The sequence below is a fragment of the Bufo bufo genome, chromosome 1 (genome assembly GCF_905171765.1).
Source record: "Bufo bufo chromosome 1, aBufBuf1.1, whole genome shotgun sequence".
In the NCBI taxonomy this organism is placed as follows: domain Eukaryota; kingdom Metazoa; phylum Chordata; class Amphibia; order Anura; family Bufonidae; genus Bufo; species Bufo bufo.
Genome location: NC_053389.1, coordinates 505095990 through 505118400, shown reverse-complemented (window position 1 = coordinate 505118400; position 22411 = coordinate 505095990). Strand labels below are relative to the sequence as shown.

Here is a 22411-nt window from a genome sequence, read left to right as displayed (position 1 = left end):
CAATGATTATAATACTGTGGGGGGGCGCACTGCGCCACCAATGAAGATAATTAACCTTTAATACAGGAGGCGCCTGCCGGCGTTAGAATCACATAGCTGGCACCCGACCTCTATGACAGGGCCGCACCTGAGGGGTTAACTTCTGCTGATCGCAGCTCCCTGTCATAGAGGTCGGGTGCCGGCTATGTGATTCTATCTGTATTAAACATTAATTATCTTCATTGGTGGCGCAGTGGCCACAGTCCCTCCCCTCCTCCGCCCCTCTCTCCTCTCATTGGGGGCAGCGGCACAGGGGGAAGGGAGAGACTGCTTCCTTCTCCCCTGTGCTGCTGAGGGAACATGGCGTGCACTGACAGCAGCGCGTGCCATGTTCTGTGATACTAGGCTGCGCTACTGCAAATCCCGGTATTGAATCAATACCAGTACAAAAGTATCGATTGGGTATTGATAAGTCGATACCCGGTGCAACCCTAGTGTGGTCACATGATTTCATGGTACCAGCTTGGTTGGCTTGGATTCTTCTCAGATCAGGTACTAAAAAAGTACCAGGTACTATTTTCAACTTTGGCTTAGTGGAAAAACGAAAAAAAAAAAAAAAAAAACAGGATAGAGTCGGGTAAAGTTGAATGGGTCCACAATCTGGAAGGTCCGGTGCGGAATGGGGGTACGGTACTTCCGTGGGGTTTCTCTCCGTGCCTCTGCACCGCAAAAAATAGAACATGTTCTATTTTTTTGCGGTGCGTACGAATCACGGACTCATTCAAGTTGAATGGGTCTGGATCCGTCTGCGGAATCCACACGGATGTTGCCCATGCATTGGGGACTGCAAATTGCCATCCCCAATGCACGGAACGACCAATCAACGGTCGTGTGCATGAGGCCTTATGCTGCTTGTGGTTAGGATAGCACAAAACTGATGATAGGTTCCATTTAAATTCTACTGAAAATTATTCTTTTAAAAGACATTGATGAACTTATATGGTGCATACCTCTTTTTGGAAGTTTCTGATTCAGAATATATTTAAATTGTCACTATAGCTTTAATGAAAACTATTTATGCTATTTTATTTTTTAGTGGATGCTATGAATGACAGTATAGCTGCTAATTTAACTGAAAATGATTTTTATGGTGGTGAGTTTTGGTAACAAAAAAAAAGACCTTATTTAGTATTTCCTTTAATACTTAACAAATCCACACCTTAACCATCTATATTTTCTTCTTTCCTCCTTGTCTGTCACTATACCCCTTTTAATATATTACTTTCTGTTACCCAAAATTCCTGCTCGTAATAGCAGTTGCGAACAAGGCTATGGAACAGACATTTTGTGTTTCTGAAAAGTATTCACAGCTGAATGAGTGAACGCTGCAATTCATATACAATAGTTGTATTTCCAAATGCTTTTGTAGTTGAATCCCCAGGCTATTATCGGCATAATGGAGCAATATATGCAGTTAAAAATAAACCCAATCTTTTCATGACTTTTACAATGGTTCTCAATATAACAGAATTCCCAGGAAGATTATTTACCATGCACACAGTGTAATATATTGCTCTGTAAGTAGCTGTTAAGGAACATAATACCACTTATTTTGGTATTGCTAAGATTAAAGGTCTTCCCCACCTCATGAAGCACATTTTTTAACAACATTATAGTAATGATCCTGCTTCAAAAAGTGTACTGACCTGAAATTAGACCCTCCATGTGGTCCAAAGCAGGAAAAGGACTACATGGTGTATAGGCTCTTGCTTTTTGCACTTATATTCATCTATCCCAAAGAAAAGTCATTAGGGATGAGCAATCTTGTGTTTTCAAGTTCGGCGTTCAAGGTTCGGGTTATCTAAGAATTCCGTTATGGATTCTGCTACCATGGACCATAAGTTATCCATAACGGTATTCTTATGATCACCCGAACATTGTACGCCGAACCTGAAAACACAAGTTTGCTCATCCCTAAAAGTCATCTGGTGCAGATAAGTACCATCATCTTCCAGCAACTGTCTATAGGTCTGAAATGTGCCACATTGTAACCAGTTTCTTCAGCTTCAAGTTGGCAGTGCACTGATGGACTAAACTACATACCTGTTTAAGTAAATCGCAGTTCAAATAAAGTACCTTTAATTAGATTTTATTGGATACAATATGGAATTATATATGAAGAGCATAATTTACATTTGAAAGGCTATACCTGCCACTATTTTACATTCTGCATTTAAAATCATCTTTTCAGCTCTGTTGGCACTTGACTAATTGGTACAACTATATTAACAGATGAATATTTTAATGTAATCTCAGCTGGAGATATCGGGGGCAGGAGCTTAGTTTTAACTTTCAAGTTTCAGGACTGCAAACTTGAATTCCACCAGGGTCATACTTCTGCTTTCAAACATAGATAAAAATGTCTCAGAATTTGCATAATCAAGTAAAACGGTATATTATATTCCCTTGTCAAGCAATTGCATGAAAACCCACATAAATAAGACATGAAGCTCCACAGGGTGACTCATGTAAATTACTCCATGGTGCACACATTATCTTTTATTACAGTAGAGGTAATTCTGGATTTCTTAATTTACTTAAATATTCTTAAAATTTGTCATTAATCAAAACCTGCTATGAAATAAAGAAAAAGGAAGTTGAGTCCACTTAACTTTTTAACTGTCTCTTCCCACTCACTAGTAAAATATACATTACTAAAACATCTGAAGATCTACCTTGCATGTCTTGTATTCCTTTCTAGAATTCATTTCTTTTCTGTATAATCATTTCTATCTTGTTCATTGTCATACCTATAGTATGTTGTTTTTTATCTTCTTTTTACCTTCTAGATAGCCCGGTGGATAACAGACCTCCAACTTTTTTGACTTCCACTGGCCAGACAAGTAATAAAACAGTGCTAAAAGATGAAGTACTTTTACTGGAATGTATCGCTGAAGGACTGTAAGTTGCTACTTTTTTTTATTTAGGTGCGGTTATTTCACTTAAAAGGGTTGTCCAGCTTTTGCAAAATAATGGCCTATCTCCAGGATAGGCCACCACTACACCCCACACCCTGCCAATCAGTTGTTCAGGTGTAGCTCAGGCACCGGAAATTGGCACTGTAACCACACAGCTCGTTGAACTGTGTAATGGGCAGAGATCATCAATGCAGTACTGCGCCTATTGCCTTCAGTGGGAGCAGCGTTGTAGTAATGAAGTCCTTCTACTACACAGTTGACAGTGCTGTGTATTTCTGGTGCCAGAACTACACCCGAACAGCTGATCGGCAGGGATGCAGGGTATCAGACCCCTGCCAATCAGCTAGTGATGGGCTATCTTGAGTATAGGCCATCACTTAATACAAGCTGGACAACCCCTTTAAGGTGGCCATCCACCTTAGATAGCTGTCAGCTAAACACTCATTTAGCAGACAGCTGTTACTTCAGACCCCCTTCCCCCATACATACACACACTTGGATAAGACATGTTAAAATCAAAATGCTTGACCATTCTTTCCCTCAACATTCCCTCAACACCTCTGTTAGATGGTTGCTGATCCCTCCAGCCGCTTGTGTATGGCTACCTTTAGACTAGGCAGAAGTGCAATTTTGTAACCTCTTTTCTCAGCTAGATTTCTGCAGTTGTATGAAGTTTTTGGGGTCAAGACAACACACCTTCCTTGTGAGTGAATCTTTGACCTTTGCAACCCCTATAGCTAAGCTTGCCTGCACGAAAAATACAATACAGATGTGTCCACACTTAACTGATCGCTTATCTCAACATGTCCTGAGATGTGTATCACGAAATGATGTTATATCTTAATTGGATAAATTGCAATACAGCGTTCAGACAGCAGGTGGCACTTTGTGTTACTAGCTATACAACGTTCAGACAGCAGGTGGTGCATTGTGTTACTAACTAAATACCTTAAGGATAAGACCTGGTAATGGAATTACAATTGTGAAATTTGGCCGGGTTCACATCAGGTCTTTGTCTTACATTTAACATATAGAAAAAATATATTGTATACATTAAACAAATCCCTCCAACGGATGCTCTTTTTTTTTTTACTGTGCAAAGATTACCATATATTTTGACCTGTGCCATTGTTTACTACAATTCTATATGCCGTATACTATGATTTAGATACACTTGGTGTCAGTATACAGTGCTAGTCTAGTATTATATTTATTATATTCAAAATAACACACCAACCACAGTATTATGCAGAGATTATTATATACTTTTAACAGTTCCATTACATGTTACAATTGTACATAATAAATACAGACACATTGGGTGTCAGTATATACCGCAATTTTTGCATGACATTTAAAATACTTATTGATTGTCTGCTGAGCTGTGTATCCAATCCTATCATGTGTGATACTGTCTGCAGAGCTGTGTATCTAATCCTATTATGTGTGATACTGCCTGCTAAGCTGCATATCTAATCCTATTATGTGTGATACTGCCTGTTGAGTTGTGTATCTAATCATATCATGTGTGATACTGTCTGCTGAGCGGTGTATCTAATCTAATCCTGTGTGATACTGTCTGCAGAGTTGTGTGTCTAAGCCTATTGTGTCTGATATTGTCTGCTGAGCTGCACATCTAATCCTATCATGTGTGATACTGTCTGTTCAGCTGTTTATCTTATCCTATCATGTGTGATACTGTCTGCAGAGTCGTGTATCTAATCCTATCATGTGTGATACTGTCTGCTAAGCTGCATATCTAATCCTATCCTGTGTGATACTGCCTGCTGAGCTGTGTATCTAATCCTATTCTGTGTGATACTGTCTGCAGAGTTGTGTATCTAAGCCTATTCTGTGTGATACTGTCTAGTAAGATGCGTATCAAATCCCATTATGTGTGATACTTTCTGCTGAGCTGTGTATCTAATCCTATCATGTGCGATACTGCCTGCTGAGCTGCGTATCTAATCCTATTATGTGCGATACAGTGGCTCATTTTAAATTCCCAGGTTTTTCTGTCTCTATCTTACAATTCCCTGTAGAGAGGAAGGTTTTATGTTAAGGAACAGATATGAGCAGGAGGTCAGATGGAGGGAGAGATAAGAAGTTCCTTGCTGGGTGCAGGGGTTTTCGGCAATGCAGGAAAATAGGGGTAATAGTTGTGGAAAGCAGAAACATTGTTTGCAGTGTATTTCCTTAGTTACAATTCTGGTATAATTTGATTTTGTGCACTTAGTAAGTTAACTTTTTGGATGAAGACCAATGTCTCAGAAGAACTAAAGCCTTACATTTACACTTCTAGGTGTGAACAATAGAGGGGGGCTGTATGTAACTTAATCAGGGACTAATCAAAGAACAGCTGGATACAAGGGTGAATAGTCAGAGCAAACAAACAGGTAATAAAGAGACAGGCCTGGACATATGAGGCCTGGACACTTAGATGGTGGGACATTTGTGACATTTAGATACACAACTCAGCACAGTATCACACACAATAGGCTTAGATACATGGCTCTGCAGACAGTATCACACATGATATAATTAGATTCACAGCTCAGCAGGCAGTATCACACACAATAGGATTAGATACACGACTCTGCAGACAGTATCACATGTGATAGGTTTAGATACACAGCAGAGCAGACAGTATCACACAAGGTAGAATTACAGAGGTACACGACTCCGCAGACAGTATCACACATTATATCATTAGATAAACAACTCAGCAGGCAGTATCACACACAATTGGCTTAGATACACGACTCTGCAGACAGTATCACATATGATAGAATTAGATACACAGCTCAGCAGGCAGTATCACACCTAATATGATTAGATACGCAGCTGAGCAGACAGTATCACACATGATGTGATTAGATACACAGCTAAGCAGGCAGTATCACACATGATATTTGGATTCTGGATTTAGTCTTCCTTTATTCTCATGTGTTTGACTTTCGCACATTTAATATTCTCAATAGATCTCACCAAATCTAGCTAGGTTTGCCGCTAAATATCTCATATTTGAGGCTAGCTTCTCTGCAGCTTAAAAGGGTTCTGCAGTTTTTTTAAACTGATCTATCCTGTGGATAGATCATCAGCATCTGATCGTCGGGGTCCGACACCCAGGACCCCTTCCGATCAGCTTTTTGAGAAGGCAGCGGCGCTGGCAGTAGCACCGCGGCCTTCTCACTGTTTACCGCAGGCCCAGTGACGTCACAACTAGTATCACTGGCCTGGGCGCAGCTAAGCTCCATTCAAGTGAACAGAGCTTATCCCCGCTCAGGCCATCAATACTAGTCGTGATGTCACTGGGCCTGCGGTAAACAGCAAGAAAGTCGCGGCGCTACTGCCAGCGCCGCTGCCTTCTCAAACAGCTGATCGGCAGGGGTCTGGATAGATCATCAGTTTAAAAAAACTGCAGAACCACTTTAGGCAATAAGCTAAATGTGGAGCACTCACCACCCAGTGGTTGTGATGTGTATTGCAGCTTTCTTAGAGTTTAGTTACAGTCTCACAATATGATGTTGTTTTGCTGTTAGGACAAAATTGACACCACTTCCAGTTTGGAGATCAGGTAAGAGAGGACGCATCTGTATGTAGCTTCTGCACTGGACTATAAGACGCATCTCAGGTTTAGACAACAGATTGTTTACTACTTATTTAACCTTTCCTGCTTTAATTACTCATATCTCCAGACTGGGAGCAGCTGTAGGTCTTGTTTGAAAGATGTTGGCAGATATAGCTGTTAAAAATCGGGTGGGGAATGGAATCAGGGAAAACCTGCTTTCACTTTCACCTGCTATCATTCTTGACCTGATTTCTAACAGCTATAGCTCCACATACAGTGGAGATAATGCTGTGATTCTGCCTTCACCCTGTTGCCCTAGCTCTGCAGACAGTGAGCGCTCTGTGCTAAAAATGTCATAGTTCCCAAGGAAACTCTGGCGCACTTCAGCCCCAGCAAGCCCTCAAGCGCAGAAATAGTGCTAAGGGGCTCTGCTGATGAATACAACATGGCACCAGTACATAAACACAGTCACTGCAGTCTATAAGACGCAGAGAATTTTAATCAATAATTTTTGGTGCTAATAAGTGAGTTTTATAGTCCACAAAATACAGTAATCTATAGCTATGGAATATTACTGTGCAGCTAATGAATAAAACATCAGTCCATATTCACATCATATTCGCTAAATTTATAAATTATAAGAGCACACAGAATCTCCAATAGAAATGTTTGTCAGCAATATTCCCTTTTTTAATGTTCTCTGGAAAATGCTGAATTGCTACCTATATACTGTGATGTATGTACATAGACTGCACACAGAGTGTGCACCATAGATACTTCCTCTAAAGTACAAAGACTGAATAATGCAAATATGTCTGGAAGTTTCTGGAAATTTAATTAGGAGACAATGGTGGAGATTTATCATGAGGGGAATATTTAAAGTCTGTTTTGCAGGAGTCTGCTTTGTCATAATTTGTTAGCCAAATTTATCATATGTTGCACAATGTATGATAAATTTGATGTATCTTTAAGGCTACTTTCACACTAGCGTTTCTATTTTCCAGTATTGAGATCCGTCATAGGGTCTCAATACCTGAAAAAAAAAACGCTTCCGTTTTGTCCCCATTCATTGTAAATGGGGACAAAACGTAACTGAACAGAACGGAATACTCCAAAATGCATTCCGCTCCGTTCTCATACCAGAGAGCCAACCACAGCATGCTGCTGTTTGCTTTCCGTCCTGGAATGCGGAGCAAGACGGATCCGTCATGACCCACAATGCAAGTCAATGGGGACGGATCTGTTTTCTCTGCCACAATACAAAACGGATCCGTCCCCCATTGACTTTCAGTGGAGTTCATGACGGATCCGTCTTGGCAATGTTAAAGATTATACAACTGGATCCGTTCATAACGGATGCAGATGGTTATATTTTCAGTAACGGAAGCGTTTTTGCTGAACCCTGCCGGATCCAGCAAAAGCGCTAGTGTAAAAGTAGCCCAAGTCTAGCACTTCTGTCTTGAGATGTTACTCCACTTTCTATACCGACCCTTTACTGGAGTGAGATTTGCAACAATTTTTGTGATTTTTAAAAAAGTCACAGTTGATAATTATAGAGTGAAACTAATTGAGCCAGCCAGCCACTAACAGTTTTCCATCCACTTTTCAAAACTAGAGTGAATCTTATCAGAATGCTAAATTTAGTAATTTATTTATTTTTTCCCGCAAAAAAAGGCCGAAGAGTTCCCAAACCATATTTCGCATTTTTTTTTAAAGTCAGAATTCTGGAATGCAGTGCTTAATAAATGAAAGCCAGCTTGTGGAAATGCAGCTATTATTGCTAGTACAGGTTTGTCTTGCCACATGTTTCTCCTGCAATCGATGCTGAATGAGTGACCAAACCAAGTCCACTGGAGAAGGAGCCGCAAGTCCATCTGGTTATTAGAGAAGGGGTTCCAACAGGGGTTGTGTTGCTTAGAATGCCTTTTTAATTGTATTCAATTTATAAGGATTCTGATACTTTTTATGTATTTATGTGCCACTGTTCTTAATATTCAATTCATCTACTTATGGGTTGCTGGTCTATAGACTAGCACGCTCTGCTGCCTCTGTTGTGTCTGAGGATGGAGGAATCAGTCCTCTGAAAAGAGATGCATGTTGCTTGTAATAAGCCCTTGTTATTATTTTAACCATCGGTGCCCCATGATTTATCCTGCTTTTTTATTTACCGTAGAGATAAAGTAATACCAGTCATTCACAGATTGACAATGCCAGCCAATACATTGCCCATGCCCATGTAATGTAATGTCTGTTACATCACTATATCTTTCCTGGCGGATTAGAAATGCAGGGTTAACATCGCTATAGGAGCCTGACAGATTTTGTTATAGAACTACTCAGGGGTCTCATGGAATAACTCACGGATTTAGAAAAATCTACATCTTACACAGACATGACTGTAATTAAAAAGCTAAAATTGCATAATACATCTTAGTTTGAAAGATAAGGATCCTGATGATTTATAGTTACTAATAATTGATTATACTATGGTTAAGATTGATTGTGCCTTATTAAATTCATGACTTCTTCCAGTTTCAGTGGATGCACCTTATTTTCTACATGAAACATGTTGATAAATAAAACAATAGGAGCCTTTAAGATTAGTCCCTTCGAGGCCAGCTTAACCTCATACTCTGATCTTCTTTACTGTCATGGTAACCACAGCTTTGGTTGACAAGCGCCTGCTTTGAAATATGGGCCTGTTCTCATTGTAGGGATAGAAACAGAGATGCTAAATTAGAGCAATGTTATCTCAATTATTCTTGGTCTACAACTCATTTTTAGGCTTGGTGTTATGAGCTGTGCTGACCCTTTATTCATCTCCAGAACATTGGCCGTGGAGTGTATGGTAATTTAAGTATTTTACATTTCAGTGAACAGTTAAATACATAACCGACTGGCTTATATTTCTTTGTCTGAACAGCCGAAAGCTAAACAGGGATTATGAGGATAGTGATAACAGTGACTAAAATATGATCAAGATATATCCAGATCCACAGAGCAGCTGCTGTATGTTGTAGAGTGTGGCAAAATCATTGTTTTCATAATTAAGCATTTCATTTTTAGTATTAAGATGAGCTTTTCTTTATATATTAGTACTATGTATGTACACTCATTGACAAAAAATAACACACCAAGAAGCAGTTGTTGGAATTGAATGAAACTTTAAATGCAAATGAAATGATGATATATGTATTGTTGGGAAAAACTGTATAATTGAATAGAGGCTCTAGTACCCTGTTGGGCCGCCTCTAGTCTGGATACAAGATGAGATGGTTAGGCATGGCTGCATACAGGTTCTGTATGGTATCCTGTGCCACATTTGCCCACAGATGTTGCAGCTGGGCCTTTAGATCCTGCATACTCGTAGGTTACCGAAGCTGGCGTCCCAGCTGGTCCCATAAATGTGATAAGTCTGAAACAGGGAAGTGTTGCAATCTGGCGGAGACATTCCTGGAAAACCCTTTCTGTGTGTGGGTGAGATTTATCCTGCTGAAAAAATGCCGGTTGGAAGCCCTGCCATGAGAGGCAAAACATGTGGCTGCAGGATGTCCTGCACATATCGCTGAACTGTTAGTATCCCTCGTATCACTACTAGAGGTGACCGACACTTGTCTGCAATGGCTCCCCAGGTCATCACAGCAGCACTTAGGACAGTGTGTCTCTCTACAGCAAAGGCAGGACTGAAGCACTCACCTAGAGGACTCCATACTCGAACCCGACCGTCATGAGATCCCAACCAGAACCTGGATTTATACCTAAAGACGATATAGTTCCAGTCTGTAGCAGTCCTGATTTCACGTTGGCAACACCACTGCAAACAAAGGTGATGGTGGCGGGGCTGTCAATGGCAGGACATGTAATAGGTGCCATGATACCAAGTTTCCTACTGCTAAGGCCTGATCAAGCCAGAGGCGTGTAAAGAAGGTACCACCTGTGTCTGGATCGTGGTCAATAAAACTGTGGGAACTGCTTGTGCTTGTTGGTGGATCAAATGGTCCTCTCTACTGGTGGTCTGTCTGGCCCATGCAGAGCCTGTTAGCTAGGTCAGAATGGCCTAGATGGAGGGCAAGTCGTCGAAGTGACCAACCTGCTTCTCTCAGTCTGATGATGCACCCCCTCTCAAGGTCTGCTAACTGGGCAAAATACAATATCTTTGAGTGCATCGACGAGCAGTCAGCAATTCTTCACCAAGAGGAACACTACCAAAAGAGAGGGCCCTGAGAGCCGTTTTATAAGGCAATGGAAGAAAGCACTTTTCTGCCCTCTTGTGGCTAGACCCACCTTTGCGGCAATATCTGCGACCTTAATACGCCACAAAGTGGCGTACAACAAATAATAAATACACACCTCAGTCTTTATTATCCAAAGCTAAAATCTCCATCTTTAGTCATGGTATAATCTTCAGTTTTCATGTTTTACATTTTAAAAATCCAAAACATTTAAACTTTAAAAGGTTATCTGCCAGCAGATTTGTACCTATAAAACTGGCTGACCTGTTGCATGTCACCTCCAATCCCAGTCACTGCATTTGGGTATCTGCTGTATTATACAGCTGGTACTTTCAATGTATGGAGTGGGCTCAGCTCGTTAGTGCAGTCCATACGCCCCCTTAACGTGGGATTTGTAACTGATTTCATGTACGGTACTTGGATTTCATTTCAAAGGGTTAAGGCTAGTCTCACACTAGTGGTAAGAGATCTGCTCTCTGGATTTGGCATTGCCAGACAGTACCTGAATTCCTGCCAGGCCCATTAGCTATAATGGTGTCCAGCAGAGATCTGGACTTTACCCGGCAAATATTCAGAGAATTGGCCGGACAAAAAATGCTGCCTCGGCAGCCTGCCAGATTTCTTACCACTAGTGTGAAACTAGCCTAAGATCATTTGAGGCAATTTTGATATTTTTCCATGGGCTACCACCAGTGGTGAAACTCACCACATTCTATCTAGTGAGGCCCCACTAGAAAAACATTGAGAACCCTGGGCCCAAAAAACAATATGATACTCTGGTGGGCCCAGCCCCTCACACAGGAATGGGCTCAAGGGTTCAGCAGAAGATAACCCATTTCTTATGAGGTGGTGCACAAACAACCTATTTGACCTGAATTATATATTTTACATGTACAATAATGAGAACAACGTTTATGTTGCAGTTCAAACAGAGCATGTACATTGGCAGTATAGATAAGTGATGGGTTATATGAATCATTTCCTCTAATGGGCCCAAAAAACCACTGTGAAGAGGTCACATGCCTAAATGAACACCAAAGGGGGGGATTTATCAAGCCCTGCGCTCCGGAATTCTGGCTTCAAAAAGTCACAAAATAGAACTTTTGCGACTTTTTGGGCTTATTTGGGCAAAAAATTTGAGTTTTGGCATTTTTAAACCACTCCAGTTTTGAAAAGTGGGTGTGGTTAGCTATGTTAAAGGGGTTATCCAACCCCTATAATGACCTCCCTAATGCCCGGGGACCTCATAAAGGTTATACTTTCCCCCGCGCAACAGGGAGATGCAGCAGCGGTAGTGCTGGGAGCAGGAGCAACGCTGGTGCCGGAGAACATGGTAAGTATAACTTATATGAGGTACCTGGGCATTGGGGGGGGGGGGGGTCATTATAGGGGTTTCACTTCATGTATAATTGCAACTTATTTTAGAATGTTGCAAAAGAAAAAAAAGTCGCAAGCTGACTTCAGTAGGGGGTGGTATAAAAAAAACTGGAGTAGCATTCCTAGACAATAGTGTTAGGAATAAAGATGCACCAATGTGCAAAATTCTATAAATTTGTCATAATGTATGCCAATGCAGACTGAAGCAAAACTGACATCAACTATTAGCCTCATGATAAATTCCCCCCTATGTATTATGGCTATTCCTGCTCTGCATTCATAATTGTTCCTGCTCTTCATTCTTCTCCTTTACACCTGTTTTATTGACTCCATATTGTTCCAGTCCCTAAACTACCCTTTAAAAACACTGAACACGTCATCTTTAGATGAAAAGCAGCGTTATTGTGGCATGAAACAAAAGTAAGCTTTGTTTAGTGAGTAATCCAACTATTGTATTTATACAGTCTGGCTGCACATACATCTATTATGTTCTCTGTCACTCCGTGGCCTTTTGTTTCTTCTGCCTCATTTCATTTTGTGGAAAGCAGCATTTGTGTGTATTGCGGGAACACGCACAGATTTCATTTTATGACACAGTAATTGCTCATTTTCACATAACAAGAAATTGCCAGAAGCTCCTTCACTGAGTTGTTTTCCTTATTCCATTGACATCTAATAAATTAGCCCAGTGGACATGTGACTAAATAATGAATGCCAGTCAAGCCGTATACAGTCTCCTCTCCCATCTTCTATTCTACAAGTTGACGGCTTTCTTGCATTTTGAATTGACCTATCGTTCAGGCTATCAGTGTGTGGTTAATGGAGGTCCAAATTCCAGGAAAAATAGCTCTAAAGTGGCCCATTTTCAGCCCTAGCAACGCTTCTCTGTCTTCTGTTTACATAACAGTGGAGACTTGCTCAACACTGACTTTTATGTAAAGGCTCAGAATTGCCCACTTTAAAGCAATTTTTCTAATAAAAATATACGATTTCAGTAATTAAAGTATTCTACAAAAATGGTCAGTATCACTGCCCCTATACATTACAAAAATAAAAAAAGAATGGCAGTTACACTTTAACTAATGGAACCAAGTACTGGGTCTCAGAAAAGCTGATAGATTTAATATTCTATCAGTGTAAGAATTATGTGATGATTTGTTGAGCAACACACATTGGTCCATCCCTACACTAAAGACCATTTGTGGCCCGTTACAGCTTTTCGGTGGCATATGGCTTGCATCAATATTCACCGTCAGTATCTCATCACAAAGTCAGTCTGCACCAGTTTGTAATCAATGTTCATATGAATGATGGGAAATTGTATGTGCTTAATTTATTTCCTATGCTGTCAGCTAATTATTGAACATTTGGAACAGTGCAAAAAATAATGTGGTTAACTCATGGTTTACTGGTTCCATTATTATGTTCTATTAGGTTTTTCCTTTTCTATCAACCTAATGGGAAAGCTTTTCCTGCTTTCACATGACAGGCACTAAACATACAGAAATTTGAATGCAGGCTTAAACGGTTGTAAAGTTTGAAAACCCATTTTCATATACCCAATAGGGAATTCTGAGGCTAGTTTCTCACTAGTGCTAAGCTGTTCCGGCAGGCAGTTCCGGCAGAGGATAGTCCATTAGTAAAAAGTGTTCAAAAAGCCCTTTAAGTGAGTTGACAGCCCATCTTGCCTTTCAAGTTGGATTTAGGTGAGCTTGTAAATTTAGGAGAAGGAAGCAGTGGGGGGATTTTACAAAGTTTCTTATAGTCACCTCTAATATTGACTTACCTTTTAAGCTTTGAGGTTCTCACAGTCTCGTCACAGATTGTGATTGCCACAGACAACTCTGTAAACAGATCCAACCAGAGGGGGCAGAGAATTTTGACAAATAGCTGATTTCTGTGGCCACCTCAAAGCTTAGGTTCAGTTCTGTGTTGAGAGCTGGCTGTAGACTGAATAAGCCCACATGCAGATGGCCATAATGTGTGTCCTTATTATGTCACAAGAACTAGACTACAAAGGGTTAAGGAGGACCACAATTCAAATCAATATATTGTTCTATGGACATCTGAGTTCCCTTGTCTTGAGCTGCAGAAAGTCTTAGGCCACCACTAAATTGTGGTGGCCATCTAAACGAGGCCTCAGGATGACTGTCTTTATTTTAAACTGTAGACTGTTTTCAGCTGTTTTGCTGTGTGTTCCTAGGAGACGAGGGACTGGAATATACCTACATAAATTCTGTCAGTGGTGTGCCATATCTATGTACAGAAGCAGCCACATAGAATAGATGTTTCTTTATAAAGACTATTTCACACTTTAAATCACTACTATTGTATGGACATTAATGCCAACTCGTTAATGGTGTCTGTATTTCATTTGCAGACCTACACCAGCGATCCGATGGAATAAAGAAGGAGCAGAACTGCCCAGCAACAGAGTTTTTTATGAAAATTTTAATAAAACTCTAAAAATAATTGGTGTATCAGAAGAAGATGCTGGCAAATACAGATGTTCAGCCCATAATGACCGAGGGTCCATTCACCATGTCATTACCGTAATTGTTAAAGGTAGGTGATAAACTGACTGCACTTCAAGCTACCGCATTGCTTTTTGGGGGTTTCAGGTGATTTACACCTAGACCTCAACAGATCCCCAGACTACACTGTGTACAGAATTATTAGGCAAATGAGTATTTTGACCACATCATCCTCTTTATGCATGTTGTCTTACTCCAAGCTGTATAGGCTCGAAAGCCTACTACCAATTAAGCATATTAGGTGATGTGCATCTCTGTAATGAGAAGGGGTGTGGTCTAATGACATCAACACCCTATATTAGGTGTGCATAATTATTAGGCAACTTCCTTTCCTTTGGCAAAATGGGTCAAAAGAAGGACTTGACAGGCTCAGAAAAGTCAAAAATAGTGAGATATCTTGCAGAGGGATGCAGCACTCTTAAAATTGCAAAGCTTCTGAAGCGTGATCATTGAACAATCAAGAGTTTCATTCAAAATAGTCAACAGGGTCGCAAGAAGCGTGTGGAAAAACCAAGGCGCAAAATAACTGCCCATGAACTGAGAAAAGTCAAGCGTGCAGCTGCCAAGATGCCACTTGCCACCAGTTTGGCCATATTTCAGAGCTGCAACATCACTGGAGTGCCCAAAAGCACAAGGTGTGCAATACTCAGAGACATGGCCAAGGTAAGAAAGGCTGAAAGACGACCACCACTGAACAAGACACACAAGCTGAAACGTCAAGACTGGGCCAAGAAATATCTCAAGACTGATTTTTCTAAGGTTTTATGGACTGATGAAATGAGAGTGAGTCTTGATGGGCCAGATGGATGGGCCCGTGGCTGGATTGGTAAAGGGCAGAGCGCTCCAGTCCGACTCAGACGCCAGCAAGGTGGAGGTGGAGTACTGGTTTGGGCTGGTATCATCAAAGATGAGCTTGTGGGGCCTTTTCGGGTTGAGGATGGAGTCAATCTCAACTCCCAGTCCTACTGCCAGTTTCTGGAAGACACCTTCTTCAAGCAGTGGTACAGGAAGAAGTCTGCATCCTTCAAGAAAAACATGATTTTCATGCAGGACAATGCTCCATCACACGCATCCAAGTACTTCACAGCGTGGCTGGCAAGAAAGGGTATAAAAGAAGAAAATCTAATGACATGGCCTCCTTGTTCACCTGATCTGAACCCCATTGAGAACCTGTGGTCCATCATCAAATGTGAGATTTACAAGGAGGGAAAACAGTACACCTCTCTGAACAGTGTCTGGGAGGCTGTGGTTGCTGCTGCACGCAATGTTGATGGTGAACAGATCAAAACACTGACAGAATCCATGGATGGCAGGCTTTTGAGTGTCCTTGCAAAGAAAGGTGGCTATATTGGTCACTGATTTGTTTTGTTTTGTTTTTGAATGTCAGAAATGTATATTTGTGAATGTTGAGATGTTATATTGGTTTCACTGGTAAAAATAAATAATTGAAATGGGTATATATTTGTTTTTTGTTAAGTTGCCTAATAATTATGCACAGTAATAGTCATCTGCACACACAGATATCCCCCTAAAATAGCTAAAACTAAAAACAAACTAAAAACTACTTCCAAAAATATTCAGCTTTGATATTAATGAGTTTTTTGGGTTCATTGAGAACATGGTTGTTGTTCAACAATAAAATTAATCCTCAAAAATACAACTTGCATAATAATTCTGCACTCCCTGTACATCGGATTTAATAGAGACTGTGAGCTGTTAGAGACAAAGCCGGTATCCTGGTATTAAAAATTCATACAGCACAGTTTTTTACCTAGAAAGAGAGGAAATGTACATCCTGTGGATATGTGTTAATATCCTGGCACAACCCATTGCTGCATGTTACCATAGTTGCCAACTGTCCCGAAGTTGCTTGGACTGTCCCTAATTTTCAGAGCCAGTCCTGGCAAATTCGGGCTGTCCTTTGGTACCAGAGTGAAATAATGTTCTTGTCAGGTAAAATTACTGTAGTAGCTCCATTTAATTAATCATCATAATTTTCTGGAGTGTCATTTGAGGGGAGACTCAAGCTTGTATGAAGGGTACCATAACATCCTAAAATACAATCTGTCACTGAGGTACTTTACTGTGTTTGAGATGTTCCTGGCACTCTTCTCTGAAGAGGAAGCATGTAAGGTAAAGTGGTTTTCTGGGAGTAGAATATTGATGGCCTGTCTTCATGGTAGGTCATCAATATCTGATTAGTGGGGGTCTGACTCCTGGCAGTTGTTTGAAGACGCTGCAGTGCTCCAGTGAGGTCTGTGGTGTCATGTTCATCAGCACCTTGGCCTATGTGATTCATCCACGGAATCTGTGGAAGAAAGCATACCTACCTGCTCCACACTGCTCCTTCGGTCCACCAATGTATTGACTGCACTGCAGTCCCCACTTGTAGACTTCCAGAATGAATGGGGGAGTCACACATGCCGCTGCAGCCAATGTGGTAAGGTGTCCCCCAAGTGGCACGTAACCCAGTAATGGGGAGCAGGTAAGTATGCTTTCCTCCACAGGTCCGGCATATGGGAATGTTAACAATTTTTTTATTGTTTTTTAAAAGCTGGCCAACCCTTTTAAATGATATTTTTATTCATTTTTAAAGATTTTTAAGGGATTGCATAATTTTGTGAAGGTTGAATTGCATATACAAAGATTCCACAGCTAGCAGCAGTCATGTGTTTAGCATGTCTCATTTTGTGAGGATCAGTGTGCATGAGAAACTTCAGTCATACACAAATAGTGACATGAATCCATTTTGATCATCTAAGTATTCCATTTTTTAAAGAGCAGATGAGATTTATTAAGCCCTCTATACAGAGCGGAGCTTAAAGACCCATATTTTTGCCAGCATTTATTATCCTTTTTCAGAGTAATGTTGGAGAAGAAGCGGGTTACCATGGTAATCTTCAGTAATGCTTTCTATTCTTGTCCAAGTGATTTACTTTGCAAAAAAAAAGCACAGAGCTTCCTGTGCCATAGTGATGACAGCTGTGTTTCTTATGCATGGAATATATATATATATATATATATATATATATGTGTGTACAAGGTATACTTCCAGGCAGTGTCTGACTTGCATAAAAACTAAAGTTGTGTAGCTTTTTCAGCAATATACATTACCCATATTCCTACAAGAAGGCCATAGCACTTCATTTTATTCATCCAATAATCTAGTACCTAAAGATATACCACATATGATATAATCAGCCATCATTCTGGACTTCAGGGACCTTGCTTGCGGCAGAATTCTGTGGTGGAGAGAGGATCATGGAGAGACGCATGTTCTATGATGAATATAAGTTATTTGACTCGCATCAATAAAAATCATTTCTTGCATGAAAGATAAATGCTGTGGTCAACTTGTATGAAAGGTTGATGGACTAGTGTTTTACCGTTGGGTGCTTCAACGAGCACCAGAGTATCAACCATAACACAACTTGTAATAATCCAGTTATTTGCTTTATAAGTGTGTTTTTGTTTCTTTTGACATCAATGCACTACAGATTTCTTCTGTAAGCTTAAAGGGGTTTTCTGGGGGTATAGTATTGATGAACTATCCTAAGGATAGGTTATCAATATCTAATTGGTGGGTTTCTGACTCCTGACACCTCCACCAGGACAGGCTCCTTTATATTAGAGAAGTTGGACAAGTCCAGAAAATGTCCCCACTCTAGCTTGAACTAGTCATAGTTACTTCTCCCCTGTTCAAGGCAGAGGGTTCGAAGAACTTATCTAAAGGATTACTATATAGACTTGTATGTGTAAATAAACACAGACCCCCCATACATAATGGGGAAAGAAGCATGGTACATTACATATGTTAGACATTTTCAGTGCTGATCATATACCCTACTTCTAATTTGTGGAGAAGCCCTTCCTTATTCCAGACATTGGATGCTTGTGTTAACAGTGGTACACACTTCAGTATGTATGTAAATAAATATTGAGAATATTTCTCTGCAGCGGCGGTTCAATCACTAATGAAATATTCATTTCTCTTCTAGCTGCACCTTATTGGATCACTAAACCTGAAAATCTTGTACTATCTCCAGGAGATGATGGGACACTGATCTGCAGAGCTCATGGGAATCCTGCTCCTAGTATTACATGGTTAATAAATGGAGTTGCAGTTGAATGTATGTAAAGAATTCCTACAGCATTAAAAAAAAAAAGTATAATTAATCAAAATACATATAAGAGCTTGTTCATATGTCTGTATTAAAAATTATCATCTGCAACACACAAATAATTTTTAGCATGCATTGAGGTCCATAAGACCATGTAGAACACAGACCTGACAACTGCTACGTACAGCAGGGTCCATGTCCCAGGAAACACAACATAGAACATGTTCTGAGCTCCATGCCACATTGACTTTAGGTCTGTGCCAAGTACCAGTAGTGTGAATAGTACCACTTCATTGGGTCCATGTGCTGACCGTGTGCAGTAAGTTGTACACATGGATGAGAAATATGTCTGGGATTGTGTAACATAGCTCATATCTTTACCTTAAGGTAAAATAATTTGGGATATCTCTAATGGATGTAATTGCTTCTTGGTATTTAAATGGCCACTAACTTTTCACACAACTTTGCATAAATCAATAGCACAAGTGACCACTAGTAACCTTGTAGTATGTCTTATCAGAGAGAAATGTCGTCTAGTTTTCCTGTTATCCGATGTTTACCAGCATCTTCCAAACCCTAACCCCTCCTATTGCTTTTCAATTAGAAAAATGCCTTTTTCCCAAGCAGGACGGGTATCATCTCTGCAGGAGGATGATATTACACGTGCCAATGCAAGATTTAGAGAGGGGAGGGGGGGAGTAGGAAATTACAGGCAGAGACAGAGACTACATGGGAAGGTTAGAGCTCAGCACAAGTGCTTTACTCACAACCACACAGGTCAGTGCTTCTCTGTAATGTCCTCCATTATCCTGGGGCTTCTTCTGAGTGACTGTGAGACAGTTAGGAAAGAGGTTCTCCTCTACTTTCTGTGTGTATTACTGATAGCAGCTAATCTCCACCCACCATGTCTGAGAAAACTGCAAACTAGATATTCAGCAGGCCTAGAGGAAAATTGCTTAAACTGCCAGATACAAGTCATATAGTGGCCAGAAAAAGTGTTATTGATCATGTACACACACTGTACTATTGATTAATGCACATTTTGTTGAAAGCTCAGTGATGCTTTAAATTAATTAAATGAATGCTTGAGATTTTGTCAAAAACAATGGTTGTTTAAATATTCACCAAACAAATTTGCTGATCTTGTATGTGTGTTGTACTTGCAGTGGCTCCTAATGACCCAAGCAGAGTGGTAGATGGTGATACTGTCATTTTTACAAAAGTGCATGAACGAGCCAGCGCAGTCTTCCAATGCAATGCTTCAAATATTTATGGCTATGTACTGACAAATGCATTTGTGAATGTACTTGGTAAGTATATTACTTTTAATTACTCAATTTAAATAGGTTAATAGAACACACCTCACTGATACCCGCTCTACTTCCTAGTTCCCCTTGACACATAATATATAACTGCTCAGCCAGTCACTGGTAGTAGCGTTGAACCCCTTCAGCTAGTATCTGGCCGAGTGGTCACATTTCCATGTTGAGAGGGACTAAGAAGTAGAAACTGATGGGGAGCATGAGAAGTGTTGGAACATCATTGGCGGGGGAGTCTGGATTACATAGTGTACGTCATTTTATATGCCATTTGTAATTTCAGCGGCCTTTTTTTGTTGTATTGGTTTATAAACTGTAGTATTTAACAGAATGTATTTTTTTTATGTTTTAGCGGAGCGGCCGCGGATTCTTTCAACAAAAAAGGTTTATCAAGTCATTGCCGATAGACCTGCCATGCTGCACTGTAAATCCTTTGGTTCACCGGTTCCAATTATAGAATGGTAACTCAGCAGGATTACTTATGAGACAATACAGAATTATTTTGGATGATTTTGTAGTAGTAGGTCCAGTTTAGGAAACCATCTCAATATACTGTATTGAGGAATTCTGAATTAATATAGGGAGTTCCCCTGTTCATAATTCTTATAGCCTCACAAGAGGTGGTGCAAAGTGCGCATCTTACTCTGGACAACCTTTCGTGTCCTGCATTACACAGACAGCCCATATTGTAGATTTAAATGGGCACTGTGTAATGTTTTATTTCTGCTGTGGTGGCATTACAGTACATTGAACATTTACTGACCTGTTTCCCCACAGATTATAGCTGACCCTGAGGGTCCCTGCAGAAAGTCACTTTGTGATCAGCCTATTGCCAATGGACTCTTAATATATGGGGTTGTCCATAGCGGGGATCCCTTTTAGAAGCAGTTTTCAGCCTCCAATATTGTAAGCAGAGGATTCAACACTGATTCTTAAAGGGATTCTGTCACCAGGATTTCACTTACTGAGCTGTTAACATGACCACATCAGTCTCCATGATTTATATTACAATATACTAGTATTACTGCGCTGTATCTTGTAATTTGTCTATAAAATCGCTTTTATTAATATGCTAATTACCTCAATAAGGTGCCCAAGGGGCTGTCCCATCGGCCGTTGGTGCCCAGCCACGCCCCTTCTCCTTGAGCCCAGCACCGCCCCACTGCTAATTTATTCACTCCTCATCGCCGACCTCATATGCCTGGTGCGCCGTAATTTCACACATGCTCTGTGGATAGACCTGTCAGCGCCCACGCGGTGTCCTGGCATCGACCTCACAGAACACATTGCGCATGCGCTGAGTGGTCTTTCCATGACGCATGTGCGAGATTACGGCGCACCAGGCCTATGAGGCATATGAACAATTATAGTGCTGTGCACATATCAGAAAAGTAAAAACCTGATGTCGTCTGGAAAGCAAAAACATTGCTACCGCAATGTGTTCGTAATAGAAACACATAGGGGCACATTTATTAAAACGTATAAAACACCGTTCTTAATAAGCCTCTGTGCTGGCGGCGGATCCGCCAAAGTTATGTCGAGGCGCCGGCCTCTACATAACTTCAGCACATCCACTGCCGGGCTAAATGTAAGCCGACTTCCTTGCTGTCTTATATTTAGACAATCTTAAATCCTTCTTATCCAGCGAGGAGCAGAAACAGCCATAAATGGGGAGGCAGTTCAGGAATAGCAGGACCACATATAGATGAGGTGGTATTTTTTTGTTTCTTTTTTTGTTAACAACCAATAAAAAAAATTGTATGGCCTATATTAGTCCTGTAAAATAAATCCATAGGAGAGCTGGATAGGACTAATCATGGCCTCAGTCATGTGAGCCTTCATGTGGCCCTCACAATTGTCATATGACCTGACTTTCACTTAACTGGCCAGGTATCTAACAGGTTAATAGTAGTGCAGAACACTTACAATTGATACAGTATTACTACTTGCAGCAGTGTTGCATCATGTCTATAGGTGTCTTTGTAGAAACAGATCTGTGTATGTGTTGTCTTTGTCTGTGCCAAGTACCAGTAGTCAGGCAGTAATTTTTACGACGTCTTCTAGGAACAGGCGGCCATTTTAGAATTCACCTATAGACAGGCAGCCATGTAAATATACACAGTGATGTAGTTATTGTAATAACCACAATAAAAATCATGATTCCACTCCACTTATCACATGAATGAATCTTGTGTGCTGATTTGACCATGTATGTCATGTAAGGCTACTTTCACACCTGCGTTAGGTGCGGATCCGTCTGGTATCTGCACAGACGGATCCGAACCTATAATGCAAACGCT

The 22411-nt window shown here is 40.6% G+C and overlaps 1 protein-coding gene across 13 annotated transcripts in view; it reads left to right on the top strand.

The window, feature by feature from the left end:
* NRCAM (neuronal cell adhesion molecule) overlaps positions 1 to 22411 on the top strand; it is a 191792-nt gene that overhangs the window by 129443 nt on the left and 39938 nt on the right. For all 13 annotated transcript variants that reach the window (XM_040410906.1, XM_040410913.1, XM_040410857.1 and 10 more), the window contains 6 exons: positions 1076 to 1132; positions 2829 to 2940; positions 14518 to 14702; positions 18670 to 18801; positions 19959 to 20102; positions 20464 to 20572. In XM_040410906.1, coding sequence (XP_040266840.1) covers positions 1076 to 1132; positions 2829 to 2940; positions 14518 to 14702; positions 18670 to 18801; positions 19959 to 20102; positions 20464 to 20572 — 739 coding nt within the window. The remainder of the gene's footprint in view (positions 1 to 1075; positions 1133 to 2828; positions 2941 to 14517; positions 14703 to 18669; positions 18802 to 19958; positions 20103 to 20463; positions 20573 to 22411) is intronic.